This window comes from Notothenia coriiceps, unplaced genomic scaffold (assembly GCF_000735185.1).
Source record: "Notothenia coriiceps isolate Sejong01 unplaced genomic scaffold, NC01 NC01_scaffold00031852, whole genome shotgun sequence".
NCBI lineage: Eukaryota > Metazoa > Chordata > Actinopteri > Perciformes > Nototheniidae > Notothenia > Notothenia coriiceps.
This window is the reverse complement of record NW_011364553.1, coordinates 474,199-491,137: the sequence shown is the minus strand read 5'-3', so window position 1 is coordinate 491,137 and position 16,939 is coordinate 474,199. Positions and strand designations below refer to the sequence as shown.

Genomic DNA, 16,939 nt, shown 5'->3' with positions numbered 1-16,939 from the left:
TTGAAACCCCATCCTCCTTTAGCTTTTAAAACACAACCAACATGTGTTTGTGTTGTTTTCTTTTGTTTAAAAAAACGTGTGTAGTTGAAGGGAGGGGGGTTGTGTTGTGCAGGCGGGTCTTATACTTTTTGAGCCAATCAGAGGACGCGCTCTTCCCTACTCTCCACTCCTATTGGTTCTCAATTGGTTTGTGTATGATGTTGCTTTGCTTTCAAGCGGTTAGCTCGCAGCTTATTTTAATGCTTGCAATTTCCGCTCGTTTCATCATCATAAATCATATATCGTCAAATTTTACACAACGAGTACCTGCGGTTGGTTATTCTGCTGTTAACGGTAAGTCTGTCTCCCACCCTTGTCTTGCAAGATGCTAACCTGCTCTTATTTACCTGTAGTGGTAGCAGGCTAAAGCAGTCAAGCTGAAAAGACTTGCTGGCATCGCTAGCTAACAATAATATAGCTAGCTAACGGAAAAATATAAAAACAGACTCAGAGAGATCCAGTAAACGATTAACGTATCGCTTATTACCTGGTTTGGTTATATACTAGCTTGGGGACTAGTTTGAACAGGTTAGCCCACGTTAGCGCACCAGAAGCTACTGCTTCTGTGTTTATATGGTAACCCAGCAGCTGTTGCTGTTGTATCTTATTTTGTGTTGTGCATTTTAAACAAAGGGATATGTTCGGTTCTTTAGCTATTAAAACATACATTTTCAGTTGAAACTTGTAATCTAAGGTGCTAACGACCACTTCAAGAAAACTGTTTACTAGAGTTTCAGGGATGCTCTGTCAACGTTAACTTTATGTTATCAGATTGATGAAGAAGAAAGTAGGTTTCAGTTTGGCTTTTGGTTGTCCCGCTGTCTCTGTTGTTTTGTAAATGGCTTAACAATTATTTATGTTGTTTACAAGTCAGTAATGAGATAAATGGAATATTCTTATTATTAACGTTCAGTGCTCACTTCATATGAAACACTGGTAAAGTATTCTGGGGTATTCCTTTGATATTCTGACAGCTGTATTAAGCGAGTTGGCAGATACAAAATCATCCAAGTACACTGCTAGCGTAGTTGACAGTAACGTAGTTTAAAAGTTATATTATTTGCTTTGTTGTGTCCCTTTGGCCGTAGAATGACTATCATCATATTTCTACAGATTGTATGATGTGACTACATTAGAGGCACAGACCAGGGACATGATTATATGAGGACATCTCTTGTCTGTAATAATTGTTTCTACATTGCCTAACTGAAGGTGTGCTTCATTGCAGATACTCTCATTGTGTAGGGGACGATGAATAGACCGCCACCATCAGCTGGGTGGAGATGACCTGCCACCCCTTCGGGAATGGTCAGAATGGGGCCAGATGTGCCCCTTCTTAACGAGTACAAGCAGGAGTTCTTCTGGAAGCGCTTCCCCCAGACGGTGTTGGGGGGCCCACGCTTCAAGTTGGGCTACTGTGCCCCACCCTTTGTTTATGTCAATCAGGCAGTCTTGTTCTTGACACCATGGCTTTTTGGGGGCATCGGTACTCTGCTCTGCCAGCTAAAGCTGCTGCAGGAGCTCCACGCCACAGTGCTGGCTGGCATGCTCATGTTCGGGGCTGCGGCGGGGGTCCAGGCCCTGGCGTTCTATGCTGCCCGGAGGAGTGGCACAGTGGAGAGACTAGGTGCGCCCAACATCCTCGTAGATGAAGAGGAAGTGGAATTCACCCACTGTGTCAGCCCAGAGACTGTCCGATTTATTGCCCCAGGGAAGAGGTTTGGACTGAATGTGGTGCTGCACACGGTACTAGCTGGGGTGCTCTGTGGCTTTGGGACATGGTATGTGTTCCTTGGAAGACTGACGGCTCTCTACGGCAGCATCGGCATATCCATGGTCGTCTTTGTCCTGAGTTGGGTCACACTGTGTATAGCAGAGTACTCCCTCATTGTAAACACAGCCACAGAGACGGCCACTTTCCACGCACAGGACACTTATGAGATCACCCCACTCACCCGGCCCCTCTACATTTTTATTTTCATTGCAGTGGACTTGGCTGTCAGGTGAGCAACACCAAAATAGTTTTCTGCCTAATTTAGATGTCTTCTTATGGAATATACTTTCAGTGCTTGCTGCCATAATGAATCTCCATGCCTTGTTCTGATTCAGATTCTCAGGCCCTGTTCCTGAGCTCCAACTGGCCAGCCAGGTTCTCCATGTTCTGTTCCTCTTCCTACCTCTGCTGTGGGCGCTGGGTATCCTCCCCCCTCTGGATGCTCTGCTCCTCTGGGGCATGGAGCAGACTCTGGTGTTTTGCTTAGGAGGCTCGCCAATGTCAAGCAACCTCAGGTACATATCGAAAGACCATGATTCAGCCTTAGCCTTCAGCAGCAGTTTTGCTCTGGTGTTGTTATTTTTTGTCCATGTCATCAGCAAAAATGTATTAATTCAGAAGATTTGTTGAAAACTACATCAGCAATGGCATGTTTTTATGTGATTCCTCATATGCCTTTAGATTAATATAAAATATCTAGTACAGTGTGTGAATCTGTGTTCATCATCAATATTTATTGCATTTATTTATTTATTTATTTTTTTAAAGTTAGGGACCATTACAATTGTAACATTAGATTCTCCCTCTAAAGTTTATTGGTCCTCATTTTGATATAAACGTTTTGCTCTTACTTCAAATATCTAGTTTTCCTTTTCCATTTCTATGCACGTTATCTAGTTTTCCCCTAAATTCATATAAATGCCTGATACGTAGATATATTATGATTGAAAGCATTGGCTTTAGTAGTTTTAAAGCACACATTTGAACAAAACACAGTTTTTGTTTATTTACATTAATAGCTCAGTGCTTGTTCAATCATGCCTGGCAGATTGCGTAGTCTTCGGTATTGCTGCTTTCTGCTTTCTCGAAAGCTTTTCCTCTCATCCAAAGAACTCCACCCAGCACTTCTTTGTGTCCAGAGCAATCGACCTACCATCCCATAGTTGCATCCTCTAGCACTCTAAGAGTATATGCTGCGTCATAAGGGTGCAGTTCACATGAACATCTACAAGGAGCAATCATTAAACAGCATGACATTTGCCGGGGTGTAAGAGATAAAACAGGATGTGCACATAATGCACTACTAAAAAAAACATGTCCTCTAGATTAGTTAGATGTGTGGAAGTCTAGGCCTCATTCTTATATTCTCATGCAAATGACAATTGTGACATTAGCCTGTGTATCATTTGCCCTTATTTTGTGTTTGCTGTCCCATAGGCTGCTGTTGATGTTCGCCATATCTGCCAGCGTAGCTGTGTCCAATTACTTCATCCCGTCAACACTGGGTGTGGTTCTCTTCTCCGTCTCCACGGGATTTCTGCTGAGCCTGGACCTCAGCCAGGTTGGCACACTCTGCAGACGTCCCAGAGCAGCCTTCGGGGACCATGGTTTTCGCAGAGGTGGGTCGCCACCTCCTCCTCCTCCCAGTTCCTTTGGCTGGAATCTGGGCTTCAGGGAGCTGCTGCTCTATCTGAGCGTGTTCCTGGTGGCGATGGCAGAGGCAGGGCTGCTGCATCACTTCCTCGGTTCAGCCCAGCCGCAGGGCCTGGTTACGGGACCCCAAGGTCCTGTCAGCTACCTCCTCCTGGGTCTGTTTGGCCTCTGTTGGACTCTCAGAGAAATCCAGGGGGCATATGTATTTGGAGGGGTGTTCCTTAATCCCCTGTACCCTAAAGGCATGAACAGTGTGCAGACTTTCAAGCAGAGGAGCAGAGGTTTATATTTTGCAGCAGCAATCAGAAGAGTCCTTCTTTATCTCGGTGAGCTCATTTCAATTAGTGTTTAAAGTCTGATGTTCTCCATGCTTTAAATCTCTGTCAGGAGAGAAAACAACATGGCTCTGAATGTGAATGTGTTTTTGATTTTAACCTACTCTGTGTTTTACTTTGCAGTGTCTCCATTTGCAATGATTGCTTTCCTGTCTATGGACAAATCTCTCCAGCTGCTCCACAGGGTGTCCCTCAGTGTGGGATTCACACGAGCCTTCAGATTGGTATGTTCCCACTTACTCTTTCTCACAAGCTGTGTATTAATGTGGACATAACATGCACAAACAAATACTCACAATAAGACCTATTAAAGTATCTACAGACCAAATCCTAATTTAGCCAGCAAAGAAATTCACATACAGTGGGGCAAAAAAGTATTTAGTCAGCCACCAATTGTGCAAGTTGTCCCACTTAAAAAGATGAGAGAGGCCTGTAATTGTCATCCTAGGTATACCTCAACTATGAGAGACAAAATGAGAAAAAAAAATCCAGAAAATGACTGTCTGATTTTTAAAGAATTTATTTGCAAATTATGGTGGAAAATAAGTATTTGGTCAATAACAAACAAACAAGATTTCTGGCTCTCACAGACCTGTAACTTCTTCTTTAAGAGCCTCCTCTGTCCTCCACTTGTTAACTGTATTAATGGCACCGGTTTGAACTCGTTATCAGTATAAAAGACACCTGTCCACAACCTCAAACAGTCACACTCCAAACTCCACTATGGCCAAGACCAAAGAGCTGTCAAAGGACACCAGAAACAAAATNCCATACCTACTGTGAAACATGGGGGTGGAAACATCATGCTTTGGGGCTGTTTTTCTGCAAAGGGACCAGGACGACTGATCCGTGTAAAGGAAAGAATGAATGGGGCCATGTATCGTGAGATTTTGAGTGACAACCTCCTTCCATCAGCAAGGGCATTGAAGATGAAACGTGGCTGGGTCTTTCAGCATGACAATGATCCCAAACACACCGCCCGGGCAACGAAGGAGTGACTTCGTAAGAAGCATTTCAAGGTCCTGGAGTGGCCAAGCCAGTCTCCAGATCTCAACCCCATAGAAAATCTTTGGAGGGAGTTGAAAGTCTGTGTTGCCCAGCGACAGCCCCAAAACATCACTGCTCTAGAGGAGATCTGCATGGAGGAATGGGCCAAAATACCAGCAACAGTGTGTGAAAACCTTGTGAAGACTTACAGAAAACGTTTGACCTCTGTCATTGCCAACAAAGGGTATATAACAAAGTATTGAGATGAACTTTTGTTATTGACCAAATACTTATTTTCCACCATAATTTGCAAANTTTCAGCATGACCATGATCCCAAACACACCGCCCGGGCAACGAAGCAGTGGCTTCGTAAGAAGCATTTCAAGCATTTCAATTTTTTTCTTCTCATTTTGTCTCTCATAGTTGAGGTATACCTAGGATGAAAATTACAGGCCTCTCTCTCATCTTTTTAAGTGGGAGAACTTGCACAATTGGTGGCTGACTAAATACTTTTTTGCCTCACTGTATCTTATTTATTTTTTATCTGAAATGTCTTGATTTTTATGCCTGCCCTTTGTTGCCGTGCAGGTGTGGCAGAACTCAGAGGATGCTCTGGTGCAGATGGTAGTGGTGGTCTTGGTGCGTCTCGCAGCTGGAAACAGCATGCTGCCAGGTTGGGATAACCTGGGCACTGGAGTTCAGCTTCTGCTGGTGAGGTCATCATTAGTTTACCTCTTCTTTCCACCCCAAATTATAATCTGCAGGCCTACATTTTCCCAGTGCCGCCACATCTCACACAACTGTAGATCTGAACAGCGCTCTTAACTGATGACATTCATTGGATTAAAAAAATTAGCAACATTTGGCATTTTGGATCTAGCTTGCTTCAAACTCAAACTTAGAAAATCACTTTTGGTACTGACACCATTTTTTTCCAACATATGCAAAACATTTTTAGGTAAGCAAAGAACAGGTATAAAGAAACAACCCTAGCCTGAATGAAAACTAGGAAGAATAAATGAATGGTTATTAATCTATCAGCCCTACTGCAGAGTCACAAACCCTCAAAGTAAACCCTGTAGCGAGTAAAACTCTAACACAGAAAATACCTGTCTATGCTGCCCCAGAATACCTCGTTTGAGATTTCTCTTTTTCCATTTTTTTCTTCCTGAGTAAAGTGACGTGACCATACCCAGGTCCAAATGATACAGAGATGCTGTATGAGAAAACCAATGTGATTTTGGAACATTGAACAATGTAAATCTATTCTAGTATACCTCAACAACGGAATTATGATCAGTAGAAATGGCCATGACATGGGACCTTTAAGTATTTCCATTAAAATATCCCACACCCTTCTATATTAGAATAAAATAATGTAACCTAAATAACATAGTAAGATAAGGAATGAAGCACACAATAGCTCAAACTAAATGTATATTACACAAACCTCGGCTGACATATTGGTGGTTCAGTAGATCAGTGCTCTCCATGTTCTTCCAGGTGGGCCTGCTGCTCGACAGAGTGACCCAGTTCCTCTCCAAGCTAAAGTTCACCCTGACTGTGTTGGTGACATCTTGGACGGAGAAGAAGCAGCGGCGTCAGTCGGCTGGGACCCTCCTGGCCCTGAACGCCTCCCTGTGCCCGCTGCTGCTGCTGGTGGTGACCCTGTCTGCCCTGCTCTCCGCCCCTCTGCTGCCCCTCTTCACCCTGCCCATCTTCCTGGTGGGGTTCCCCAGGCCTCAGCGCAGTTGGCCAGGCCCCGTGGGGACCGCCTGCCCCTGCCCGGACTCCATCTTCTACCAGCAGATGAGTACGAGTCTGGCGTCTGCTCTGAGGACGGCCTTCGCAAGAGGCTCCCTGGGTAATAAGCACGTTATGTCTACTTTCTATGGTGGCTTTTTTTTCTTCTGTTAAATGTTTTTGATATTTTAAGTAATCACAGTTAATTAGTTTAGTATTTATACTATAATGTTATTATTATAATAATAATAGTATTATTATTAATATTATACGATCTACACATCTATCTGATTTAATATTAATTAATTAACTATTGATTATCAGTGTATTTTGACTATATTTTTAAGTGATAGCATTGTGTGTTGTTCTTTTTTTATTTAGCTTTAAGTTACATATTAATTAATTATTTTTACATTCCACAGCAGTACAAACGCCAGTATACAGCTCCAACAACATTCACAGTACATGTTCATTTTATTATTATTATAATAACAATTATTATTTGTATACAATGTGGTTTGACGGTGCTATAATTGCAGTGACTGAATCCTCCTGTGGTTCAAGTAGGGACAGTTTGCTGTTCGGAGTGCAGTGAACCATCGTATGGTTTATTAATAAGAGGAATGTTGTTGTGAGCAGCTCTTTTTTGCTGGCAGTAATGCGAGCTTGCATGATCCAGTTGAGCTTCCTGTGAAGTGACCCAAAAAAAATAGGTCTGATCTGTATTCATTACATCCAAATGTTTCCACACCATTAACCGCGTAATACTCTTAGGCCAAACGGAGCTGCTGCTAGGATGTTGTTAGCTGTGCACCATCAGGAGAGGGCAAGAGGAATAAACGATGCAAGTAGAGAAATATTATTTATGGACTGATGATTTAAAACTGAATAAAACTGCTGAGGTGATGTCATCACTCAATCTTGTTTTTCCCTAGCCCCCGGTGCTGTAGCTGTGATGTATAATGCAGAACAAGCGCTTGTTAGGTTGATGCTCGCAGTGTAACGATGGCAGTTTGTAGTGTTCTCTTGCTTTCCTCGCACTGGGGGCCGTGGAGCAGTGAGCGGGAAAGGAGTCTTCCCAGCTTGTCACTTCCCATCATGAGGTAGCGGCTAGGACTATTCCGAGATGTCGTTATGGGACATGACATTTTTCGTTCTTGAGCCAAGCAAACACTAGTCAACTTTAAACAAAAGCCTCCATCACCCTTTTTCATTTCTGTCCATCTGAGTTGAAATAAACGTCTGTCTTCCGCCTGCATTTTTAGAGACTAATGGAAAGCTCTGGCTAAGATAGATGTAATATTTAGATCTCTGTGCAGTCAGCCAGTTAAAACAGGATCATGGCCTTCCTGTACGACTGTGATGGTACGCGTCTCCCTGCAGCTGATCCAGTAGTAATGTTCTCCACGTATTCAGCAGAGGGACGCAGGGCTGATGCGAAATGAAAAGAATGTGCACCATTTCTCTGCTCTCGACTTACAGATCACATCTTGCGGCATGGATGGCTGATGATGTTCTTCCCCCTCTGTAGGTTCTTTAGCCCCAGGCTCTCATTTTCTTGGGCGCTTTCAGGACCGTATGGTTTGGATAATGATCCTGGAGAGAGGATATGGCTACTGTACAGTCAACATTAAGGTACGGTGTCTTTCTCCATATCTATTTTAGTAAAACTTCAATTACTCAACCTGCGTTACTTCTACAAGATAACTTTTCTTTCTACCATGCCTCCACGGTGAACAAAGAATCTCTCAATAAACGAAAATACTTTAGTTTAATAAAAAAAATGTCATCTGTGGAAGCCGTGGTGCATCATCTGAGCCGGCCCGGCTAAAATAATTGGATGGCCTACCTGCCTGTCAGCCTTGTCTCGTGCTATAGTGAGTTATTTGTAAATGTGTTGATACAGTGAGGCTAGTGTTAAACTCATATTCCTCAAGATTTTGTAATAATTTGTATTATCCTTCGTTCACCGTGAAGGCATAAAAAATGTTTCCTTTAGGAATTCAGGGTAACCTTAGGTTAGTAATAGATATACAAATAATGATTTTGGGGTTGAATGTTTCCTTTAAAAATCACAGCAGTCCTTTGCAAGATTAGATGTGTTACATGTGTGCAATATTACATGTGCCATGTGGTTTGTTACAGGGTCTGGAGCTCCAGGAGACATCTTGCCACACAGTGGAGGCTCGTAGGGTTGACGAGGTGTTCGAGGCCGCTTTTGAGCGTCCTGAGCGGCTTGGCTTCACTCAGGGCTTGAACCTGCACTGGGGGAACGCCCTCACCCCTTGCGCTGCCCTTACAGTGCGAGTCTACTCTGACGCCCGAAATGTGCTCTCTGGCATCATCGACTCTCACGACAACTTGAGGAAACTTCAGGATGAATTTCTGAAAGCACTGGTCTGGTTGCTGCTCAGATACTGTGTGCAGAAACATAAAGGATTTATATGGAGCGGAGAAGAAGGGCCCGGCGCTGGAGGCAGGAAGTCCCAGTCCTCCACCTTTGCCCAGACAACTTCTAACCAACCACCTGAGGCCGTCGTGGTGGAATCCAACGTGTCTTCTCTCAGATTCAGACAGGACAGCTCCAGTCTGACGTCCTTTGGGGATTGGTCAGATGAGGATGACCTGTTTGGTCCTCAACCGGCCAGACGGACGGTGGCGTTGGTGACCGCAGAGGCCCAGCCTGGACTCGTGGCGCTGCAGACGGGCGCCTCTCTGCCAGGCTCCGTGGAGATGGACAGCCTTTTTGAAAACATGGCTCTTTCTGCTCTGCAGCCTCTGCAGCCTCTGGGTCTGGGCATCGGGATGCCAGCCGTGGATAAAGGGCGTAACCCTGAGGTCTTCAGAGAGAGTCCTGGCTCTCTCCCTCAGCTGAACTTCAGCTGCCCTCAGTCGGAGGTGTTCAACTTGCCGACCGGGTGGAGGACTGCCCCTCTGCTGCCGTCCCGCCTGCTGCAGCTCAGGACTCTGTTTCCTGAGGACTGGTTTCGGTTCAGCTTGGGCCAGTTTGGGTCTGCTGTTCAGGGCGAGACCTCTGAACAAATGACCAAAGCGCTGAAGGAGGACGAAGCTTTGAAAGAGCTTCATGCACAGGTTGCACTTTCATGTCTCATATCAGTGGGGGCGGAGTCTGCCTTCACCAGCCCCAGCTACGTCTACAGACTCTATTGTGGAGACATACCGTGGACTGAAGGACTCGACTGGCTCTCCTCAAGTAAAGAACTTTACCAGCTCGCACTTCGGGCTTTCAGGTAACAGTGGCAGATACAAGTCTCTGGGTTTTAGTAACTAGTAACCGACATTTCAAAGAACAATAGTCATAATAACTAGTAGTTATATATTGAGTAGGTATTAAGTAAGCATGGATAATACATTATTAAAGTAAATTTATATATTTTGTAATATGTGTTTTGTATGCCAGCTAGATTTCTATTCCTGTGACTTGTTATCTCTCTTTTATATAATCAGTTAATTGTGTTATGTCTATGTAGTGGAACAAATATGAATATTTCATTGAATTATGGAACTATGGTTTTGTTTACCTTCAGGTTCAGTTTCAAGCTGCTGTTTGATCAAGCGAGTCTCGGGCCCATGGAGTCCCCTGAGGAATTGTTCAGCACCTTGGAGGAGTATGAAAGAGATTGGTACATCGGCCTGGTGACGGAGAAAGGCTGGCACGACAGCGTCCTTCAGGAGAAACCTTTCCTATTCTCTCTAGGACATGACCTCGCTATGGTAATTGCACTCTAGTTATTTTTTACATTCTTTCTATGCTACAAAAATATAAAAGTACATCTATTGATACTTTACCTGCAGCTTTTTCTTATCCTGTCATTGAAAAACTATTGAGGGTATTTAAAATGGCAATTTAGAGCCAATTTTGCGTGTTTAAAAACGGTATGATTGTGTGCACAGGGTACGTACACCGGGAGAGTTCTGTCCCTGCAGGAGCAGCTGGTGCAGGTGGGGCGTCTGAATGGAGAGGGGGTGCGAGGCCAGTGGGCGAACCTGTCCTGGGAGCTCCTGTATGCCACTAATGACGACGAGGAGCGCTACAGCATCCAGGCTCACCCCTTCATGCTAAGGAACCTAACTGTTCAGGCAGCTGACCCCCCTCTAGGATACCCCATTTACTCCTCAGCCCCTCTTCACTTCCCCTGCCTCTGACCTGTGGTTTCTTCTGCCTTTTCTGCTGAAAACACTATGTGAAAGTAAAGAAGATGTCTATTTTTAAAGATTTTTTTCCATCTTTAAGGCGTTATTGGGTTTTAGATACAGAAAAAGGCAGCAACTTTCAGATTCAAACCCAGGCCGCTGCGGTCAGAACTCAGCCTTTGTACGTGGGCCCCCCCCGCTCTGTCGAGTAAGCTATTTGTACAACCGGAGGATGCTTTTCAGTCGGTACTACCACAGCAAAATGTCCACCTTCAAAGTTAAGGGTTACGGGGTCATGTGGAAACTGCAGCAAAGCAAAGAGAAAACTTCCAACAATTTGAGTTTTACTTTTGAAGCTGTAGTCTTGAATAAGTTGAAAAAGTGTGGGGTTCCTTCATTTCCTGCACCACAGAGAAAGAGTCAGTGGCATCACCACTGTACTCGCCTGCAAGTTGCAAAACGTTGTGACAAAACACATTAACTAACAGTGTGAACTACCTCCTAGAACAGCACATTCAAAAAGAGAAAAATATCCCTTGTGGGTTTCCAGTGAAGCACATACGCTTTGTGGTTTGTTTATAGATGTTTGTGCTTTGAAAGAAAGTGAATCTATTTTCCCACCTCCCCTCTACATGACACCAGAATTTTAATGTTTTGCTAAAATATCAAGGATGTGCCTTGGGTATGTCTTGCTGTATGTAATGTGTTTAGTGCTATCGTTTTCTTTACAACCCACTTGTTTACAATTTAGAATGAAAAGTGAAATGAATTTGTCCATATTCTCTTGTACATATTGTTGATTTTTATATGTTTACCGGTATAAACTTATAATAAAATAGCTTTGCAAAACTGTTTTTGTTACTGTTTTACTAAACGACGTTGCGAGGGCAGAAAAAATGATCCAAACTTTTTTTTATTAGTCATTCAAAAGTAAAGGGTTTACTTTACATCAGAGCTAAGCATAATGAAAAAATGTGAATTTGTTTATTACACCCTGCCTTGGCTGTGCTTAAAATCAGTTGTGCCGTGCAAAATATTTTCCTTTTTAAGATGAAAGCAAAGTCCCACATTCTGCGGAAACCCCATATAATTTCAAGGTTGAATATCAGGAATGCAATAAACGTGTTTCTTCTTGACGATGTGATTCTCAGGAGGTCTTGGGCTTGGTGAAGTATGCAGAGTCTGCATCCTGCAAAACAAACGGCCAGCTGTTAGTTCAGTGTGAACACTGTACATGAAATCAAAACATGAAAACTATCTGCATTCACTGGTAACATTTTTTAATTCTAGAGTTATTGTGTGGTAGTCACAAGCGTGGCTGTGATATTGCCCTAAACACCAGCGACTTCACTGTTAAGGATAAGTGTCAATTTGGTCTTATTGTGTCATGAGTACACGTCCCAGTCCTACAGAAGCATGTGACGCTGCTATGTCTGGCCAGTTGGAACATGACCTTTCTTTGCGGCCCCCAGCTGTCGCTGTCGCTGTCCAGCAGAGGCCAACAGGCACACTGGTCAGTCAGTCGGCACCGCGGGGAGGTAGTCATGCTCACTGTTATACCCCAGCCACCGTCGTCTTCCATTTAGAGTCAAGCAAGGTCAGTAACAGCTGAGGCCCCCAGCTGTTGAGACACTGCTCTGCATAGTGTCGGCCTCCTTCTGCTTTGTTCAAGTATTTTAAGTCCTTTCACACAGTGAGAATGCCCCGGTCCCAATTCTAACAGAGCAAGGTCAACCGTACCCAATGCAAAAGCAAGGCCCAACACACAGAAACAGCTCATCATGTGAGAGCTTCTGACCAGTCAGCTTTTTTATCTGAATTTGACCAGGTGTTAATACATTAAGAAAATTAATTATGCAGTATAACAGGGAGGTTTTTGAAGGTCATACATACGCATGGTACACCCAAATGGTCTTTTTCACGTGTTTGGTGAAAATGGGAAAAAAAAACATTATATTGACCTTGTACACAAAGGTTTCCTCAAATTAGATTAAATACCTACCAGACCCGCTTTGAAATGCTGCACTCTTTTTTTGCCCAAGAGGTTTGTGATGAACCAGGCAAATGTGGGAGCGTACTGCCAGGTGTAGTAAAACAGGAGGAAGGGCTGCTTTGCAATCCACATTTCCTTCACATTATTGGCAATTCCCACCAGCATTAGACGCACACAGCGACTGGTTGCCATCTTGTACTCCTGGTTACCAGCTGCAGCCACAGGCTTAGGAAAAAAGAAGGAAAATGTGTTACTGTAAACGCACAACTAAAATAGCTATGGTCATATTACACACAGCATTATGTTAAAAATCACAAGCTCTTTACTGAATACCCTTGTCAGTTCCTCTGTGAAGGCATTTTGGACAATTTGTGATTGCACAGGCCCGGGCAGCACGGTGCTGATGAGTATGTTTGGAAATTCAGTCAGCTCAGTCCGAAGGGAATTAAAGAAACCCTGTAAACAAAACAGTTACAATCAGCAGTAGTACACACAAAGGCCCGGACAGCGGATCAGCTGTAAAAGGTGTTTGTTTCACGTATAGAACTAATTAAGTTAAGAAGAGATCCAGATAAACTACACCTGCTGTTCTGTGATTAAGTATCCTAAATCTGTTAATACAGTCTGAAGACACTGGAGAAATTGAATTGGAAAGAAATATAATGTTTTGTGACTATTTTGGCTCTGATCCAACAGCTGCTATCTCAGAATCCTTACAGGTGCTCCATTTTAGAATCAAAATATATATACATTGAGAAGTTAGGGTTAAAAGTAAATACTTCTTTAAAAGTGTGTGCATTGTACTACAAAAATATAAAAATAATTAATAAGGAAAATAGAAAAACGTTTTAAAAAAAAAAGTATACAACAATTTATATCATTAGTCAATAATATAGCATAATGTATTCCCTTCACCTGAAGAGCATGTTTGCTGGCAGAGTATCCGGTTGCCAGGGGCGCCCCGGCGATGCCGACCAAGCTGCTGACGGTCACGATGCTCCCGCTGCCGCGCTGCGTCATGTGAGGCAGCACCTGCTTGGTGATGGAGACCGTACCCAGGAAGTTGAGCTCCATCAGAGCCTGATACACATCAAAACTGGTCTCCAAGCACAGAGAGCGCTGGCTTCGGCCGCCATTGTTAATTAGGACATCAATCTGAAGAGGAAAAGTGGACAAAACCAGAGAATAGCAAAACAGCATGATTTGAATTCCTTTTACATGTAGATGCATGGAGAAACTGCTTTGACTTGGTCATAGTCACATTTGAGTTTAAAGACTAATGCACAGTAAAGTGAAATGTTTAAGGATTGAATATACCTTCCTTCCAACAAGACAAGAGGATGTCTATAATAGAAGTGAAATCCAGAAACCTGAATATTATAATTTATTTTAACTCATTATTAAAAAATAACAAAATGACAATATCACCAGCTAAAAACAACAAACTAAAGAATGTTCCTCTCCCAAATGATAGCTTTGATAATTCATTAGAAATGACCCTGTTGCAGTGAAACACTTGCAGTGTGAAAACACATTGTATTATAAGAGTGATTGCAGTGGCCTTACATGTCCAAAGGACTGAATCGCAGCTTTGGTTTTTTCCTCATGTGATGTTCTCTCCAACAAATCAAGTGGAAGAACAAGTACATCTGCATCCTGGAGGTTGGAGCGCTCTTAAAGTAAATGACACAAATAATTGAGCTAGTCACAACAAAGGAAGACTGAATGAAAGTCAAATGAATACTCTGCCATAGGATTTTCTAACGAGGGGATAAAATAGCTTGAAAAAGAACTTTGAAACTTCCCTCACCTAAACAGCCACGTTTCACTCTATTCAGCTCATCCTCGCGCCGTGCAGACAGAATGAGGCGTGAGCCGCACTTTGCCAGCTGGTAGGCCAGCTCCTCTCCAATTCCACTGGAGGCTCCTGTGATCCACACCACCAGCCCCTTCAGCTTACTCTCTGGTTAACAAACGAGGGGGGGAAATTAATTTCAGCTGTAGGCTACTCAACATCAACTCCTTTTAAAAAGAAAAGGACAGACGACCACTGGATCTATTATCCTAGCATGAACATCGCAAGTAAAATAAGGACAGATATGTCTTTTTAACCCAATTTTACCAAAAATAATTCCAGAAGAACAAGTCATATTGCTTACACAAACCATCTTAGCTATATACAATACAATTGTATCAAGGTTTTTTATTTGGTGCCCCATGTTTACCTATTACCTATGTGTGTTGACGTTAATAGTGGTGAAAAGTAACATTTACTTTCTGCTACTTTGTACCTACAAATATTTGACTTTTTATTCAACAACATTTATTTGAAAGCAATGGTAAATATTTGCAGTGAAGAATGTGTTCATTATAAAAACGTAAAGGATCTTTTCAAAAATGAGAAGCATTTCTTAAATGGCAAATTCCAAAAGTATAAAAGTTAAAACTTGTGTAACCTTGGCCACCACAGAAAAAATGAATCCTACACAAACTCCAACAGGAGCAATTATAGTCTAACCGTAGCTGGAATGTTGAGGTTGATGAGATATTGACATTTGGGAGTTTAAAAAACCTTAGTAAAAAATATACTGGCAGTAGTGGTAGTATTTTAATTAATGTGGAAATGTTGGACCTTTAGGGTTAGAGTCCTTGCTTTGGCTTAACAAAATAAAAAATAAATAAAGTCACACACTTGACAAAATGTATGTCATATTATGCATTAACTCAGCGTTGGTGTGGGAAAACATGTGAAAGTGAATCCCGGATGTGCATCAGCTAAACTGGGGTGATTGAGAACACTATACGTATATATCAAAGTGGAGTTTGATCTCTGAGGACCTCAATAGCACATGGTGAGTAACATGGGTCACACGTCAACAGCTAGCTAGTTACTCTTTAACGGTGGACATTGTGCGTGCAACGATAACTTGTTGGGAGATTTATGGAAATGAGATGCCAGCTTTGAATTTCAAACGGGTACATTTCGTTGTTTGTTAATAGGAAAAGGGACTCATTGGGAGTCATGACAGGTTATCTCACCTGGTCTGTGTCCGAACAGACTCGACCACAGCAGAGTGAAGTCTGCATCCGCGAAAATAAAACACACGAAGTGAAGAAGTGCATAAAGTGATGCAAAACTCCCCAGTGCAGTTACAATGCAACAGTCCATTGGTTGAAACTAAATGAATACAGTTATGGTTTAAATTCAGTAGCTACTACTGCATATTAAAGCTTCAGCCAAAACAATACTGCAGTTTAAGGATACAACGTCACTTCCGCTCGGATATTTTCAAAACTAAAGCTCGGCGCATGTCAGAAGCAACGGCCACCAGACAGCACCAACACTAGATACATTAACATTCTAGGTGTGAAGCCAGTCCCATGTTATTTTTTTTATTCTTAATCAATAAATCATAATTATAAAGGCAATCCAGTGGATTTTGAGGTTGTATTTAGGCTACATATTAGTCTGTATTTCTTTAGCAAATTCAGTTATGACCAGATTTTCTTGCAATAAGGACCTGGGTAAAATTAGCAGTTTTGACCCCGTCAACAACCCCGCCTTCTCCCTTCTCAGTACAACAATGTAGGTGCAGTTAACGACTGCGGTCAAGCCAGCCTCCACTCGGGAAAACCTAGTCAAGGCAGCCCTGCACGTGATATTGCGGTGCGCGAATATCCTATGCATTACGGTAGAGTAAAAACAAATCATCCCTCTGTGTTTAGATGAGAATAAAACAAAAACTGTCCAGTATCAAAGACTCATTTCACTTCAGGGTGATAGCAGGACACCCCACCTAGTCACTCAGAAAAAATCAGGACATTCTGATGTACAGTTTCAAAATAAAAGACCTTTGAAATCTCATATATGAGCTATCATCCCTGTTTTTAGATGAGAATAAAACAAAAACTGTCCAGTATCAAAGACTCATCTCACTCCAGGGTAATAGCACGACACCCCATCTAGTCACTCAGAAAAAATCAGGACATTCTGATGTACAGTTTCAAAATAAAAGACCTTTGAAGTCTCATATATGAGCTATCATCCCTGTTTTTAGATGACAATAAAACAAAGACTGTCCAGTATCATAGATCCATCTCACTCCAGGGTGATAGCACGACACCCCATCTAGTCACTCAGAAAAAATCAGGACATTCTGATGTACAGTTTCAAAATAAAAGACCTTTGAAGTCTCATATATGAGCTATCATCCCTGTGTTTAGATGAGAATTAAAAAAAAACTGTCCAGTATCAAAGA

At 42.6% G+C, this 16,939-nt stretch overlaps 2 protein-coding genes across 2 annotated transcripts; one reads left to right on the top strand and one right to left on the bottom strand.

Moving 5' to 3' along the window:
- The first annotated feature begins 204 nt into the window (after positions 1-204).
- On the top strand, positions 205-11,539 carry pcnx4 (pecanex 4). The gene is made up of 11 exons (XM_010788390.1): positions 205-333; positions 1,268-2,042; positions 2,149-2,328; positions 3,251-3,792; positions 3,925-4,025; positions 5,378-5,500; positions 6,293-6,653; positions 8,064-8,167; positions 8,678-9,783; positions 10,081-10,267; positions 10,448-11,539. The coding sequence occupies exons 2-11, from the start codon at positions 1,345-1,347 to the stop codon at positions 10,697-10,699; spliced, it is 3,654 nt and encodes a 1,217-aa protein (XP_010786692.1). The 5' UTR covers positions 205-333; positions 1,268-1,344; the 3' UTR covers positions 10,700-11,539.
- A 43-nt stretch (positions 11,540-11,582) lies between these two features.
- On the bottom strand, positions 11,583-15,970 carry dhrs7 (dehydrogenase/reductase (SDR family) member 7). The gene is made up of 7 exons (XM_010788389.1): positions 15,720-15,970; positions 14,491-14,643; positions 14,247-14,353; positions 13,596-13,835; positions 13,014-13,136; positions 12,690-12,905; positions 11,583-11,876 (listed from the first exon to the last, which is right to left on the bottom strand). The coding sequence occupies exons 1-7, from the start codon at positions 15,847-15,849 to the stop codon at positions 11,835-11,837; spliced, it is 1,011 nt and encodes a 336-aa protein (XP_010786691.1). The 5' UTR covers positions 15,850-15,970; the 3' UTR covers positions 11,583-11,834.
- Between the last annotated feature and the right edge of the window lie 969 nt (positions 15,971-16,939).

Bases quoted from the DNA above. Each gene is read 5' to 3' on its own strand.
- dhrs7 (XM_010788389.1), bottom strand. From the start codon at position 15,849: ATGGACTGTTGCATTGTAACTGCACTGGGGAGTTTTGCATCACTTTAT. The intron at 13,836-14,246 runs GTAAGGCCACTG...TTTCCTCTTCAG, and splicing joins CGATTCAGTCCTTTGGACAT to ATTGATGTCCTAATTAACAA. The intron at 11,877-12,689 runs GTAGGTATTTAA...TTTGTTTTGCAG, and splicing joins AGCATTTCAAAGCGGGTCTG to GATGCAGACTCTGCATACTT.
- pcnx4 (XM_010788390.1), top strand. From the start codon at position 1,345: ATGGTCAGAATGGGGCCAGATGTGCCCCTTCTTAACGAGTACAAGCAG. The intron at 3,793-3,924 runs GTGAGCTCATTT...TTTACTTTGCAG, and splicing joins AAGAGTCCTTCTTTATCTCG to TGTCTCCATTTGCAATGATT. The intron at 5,501-6,292 runs GTGAGGTCATCA...ATGTTCTTCCAG, and splicing joins CTGGAGTTCAGCTTCTGCTG to GTGGGCCTGCTGCTCGACAG.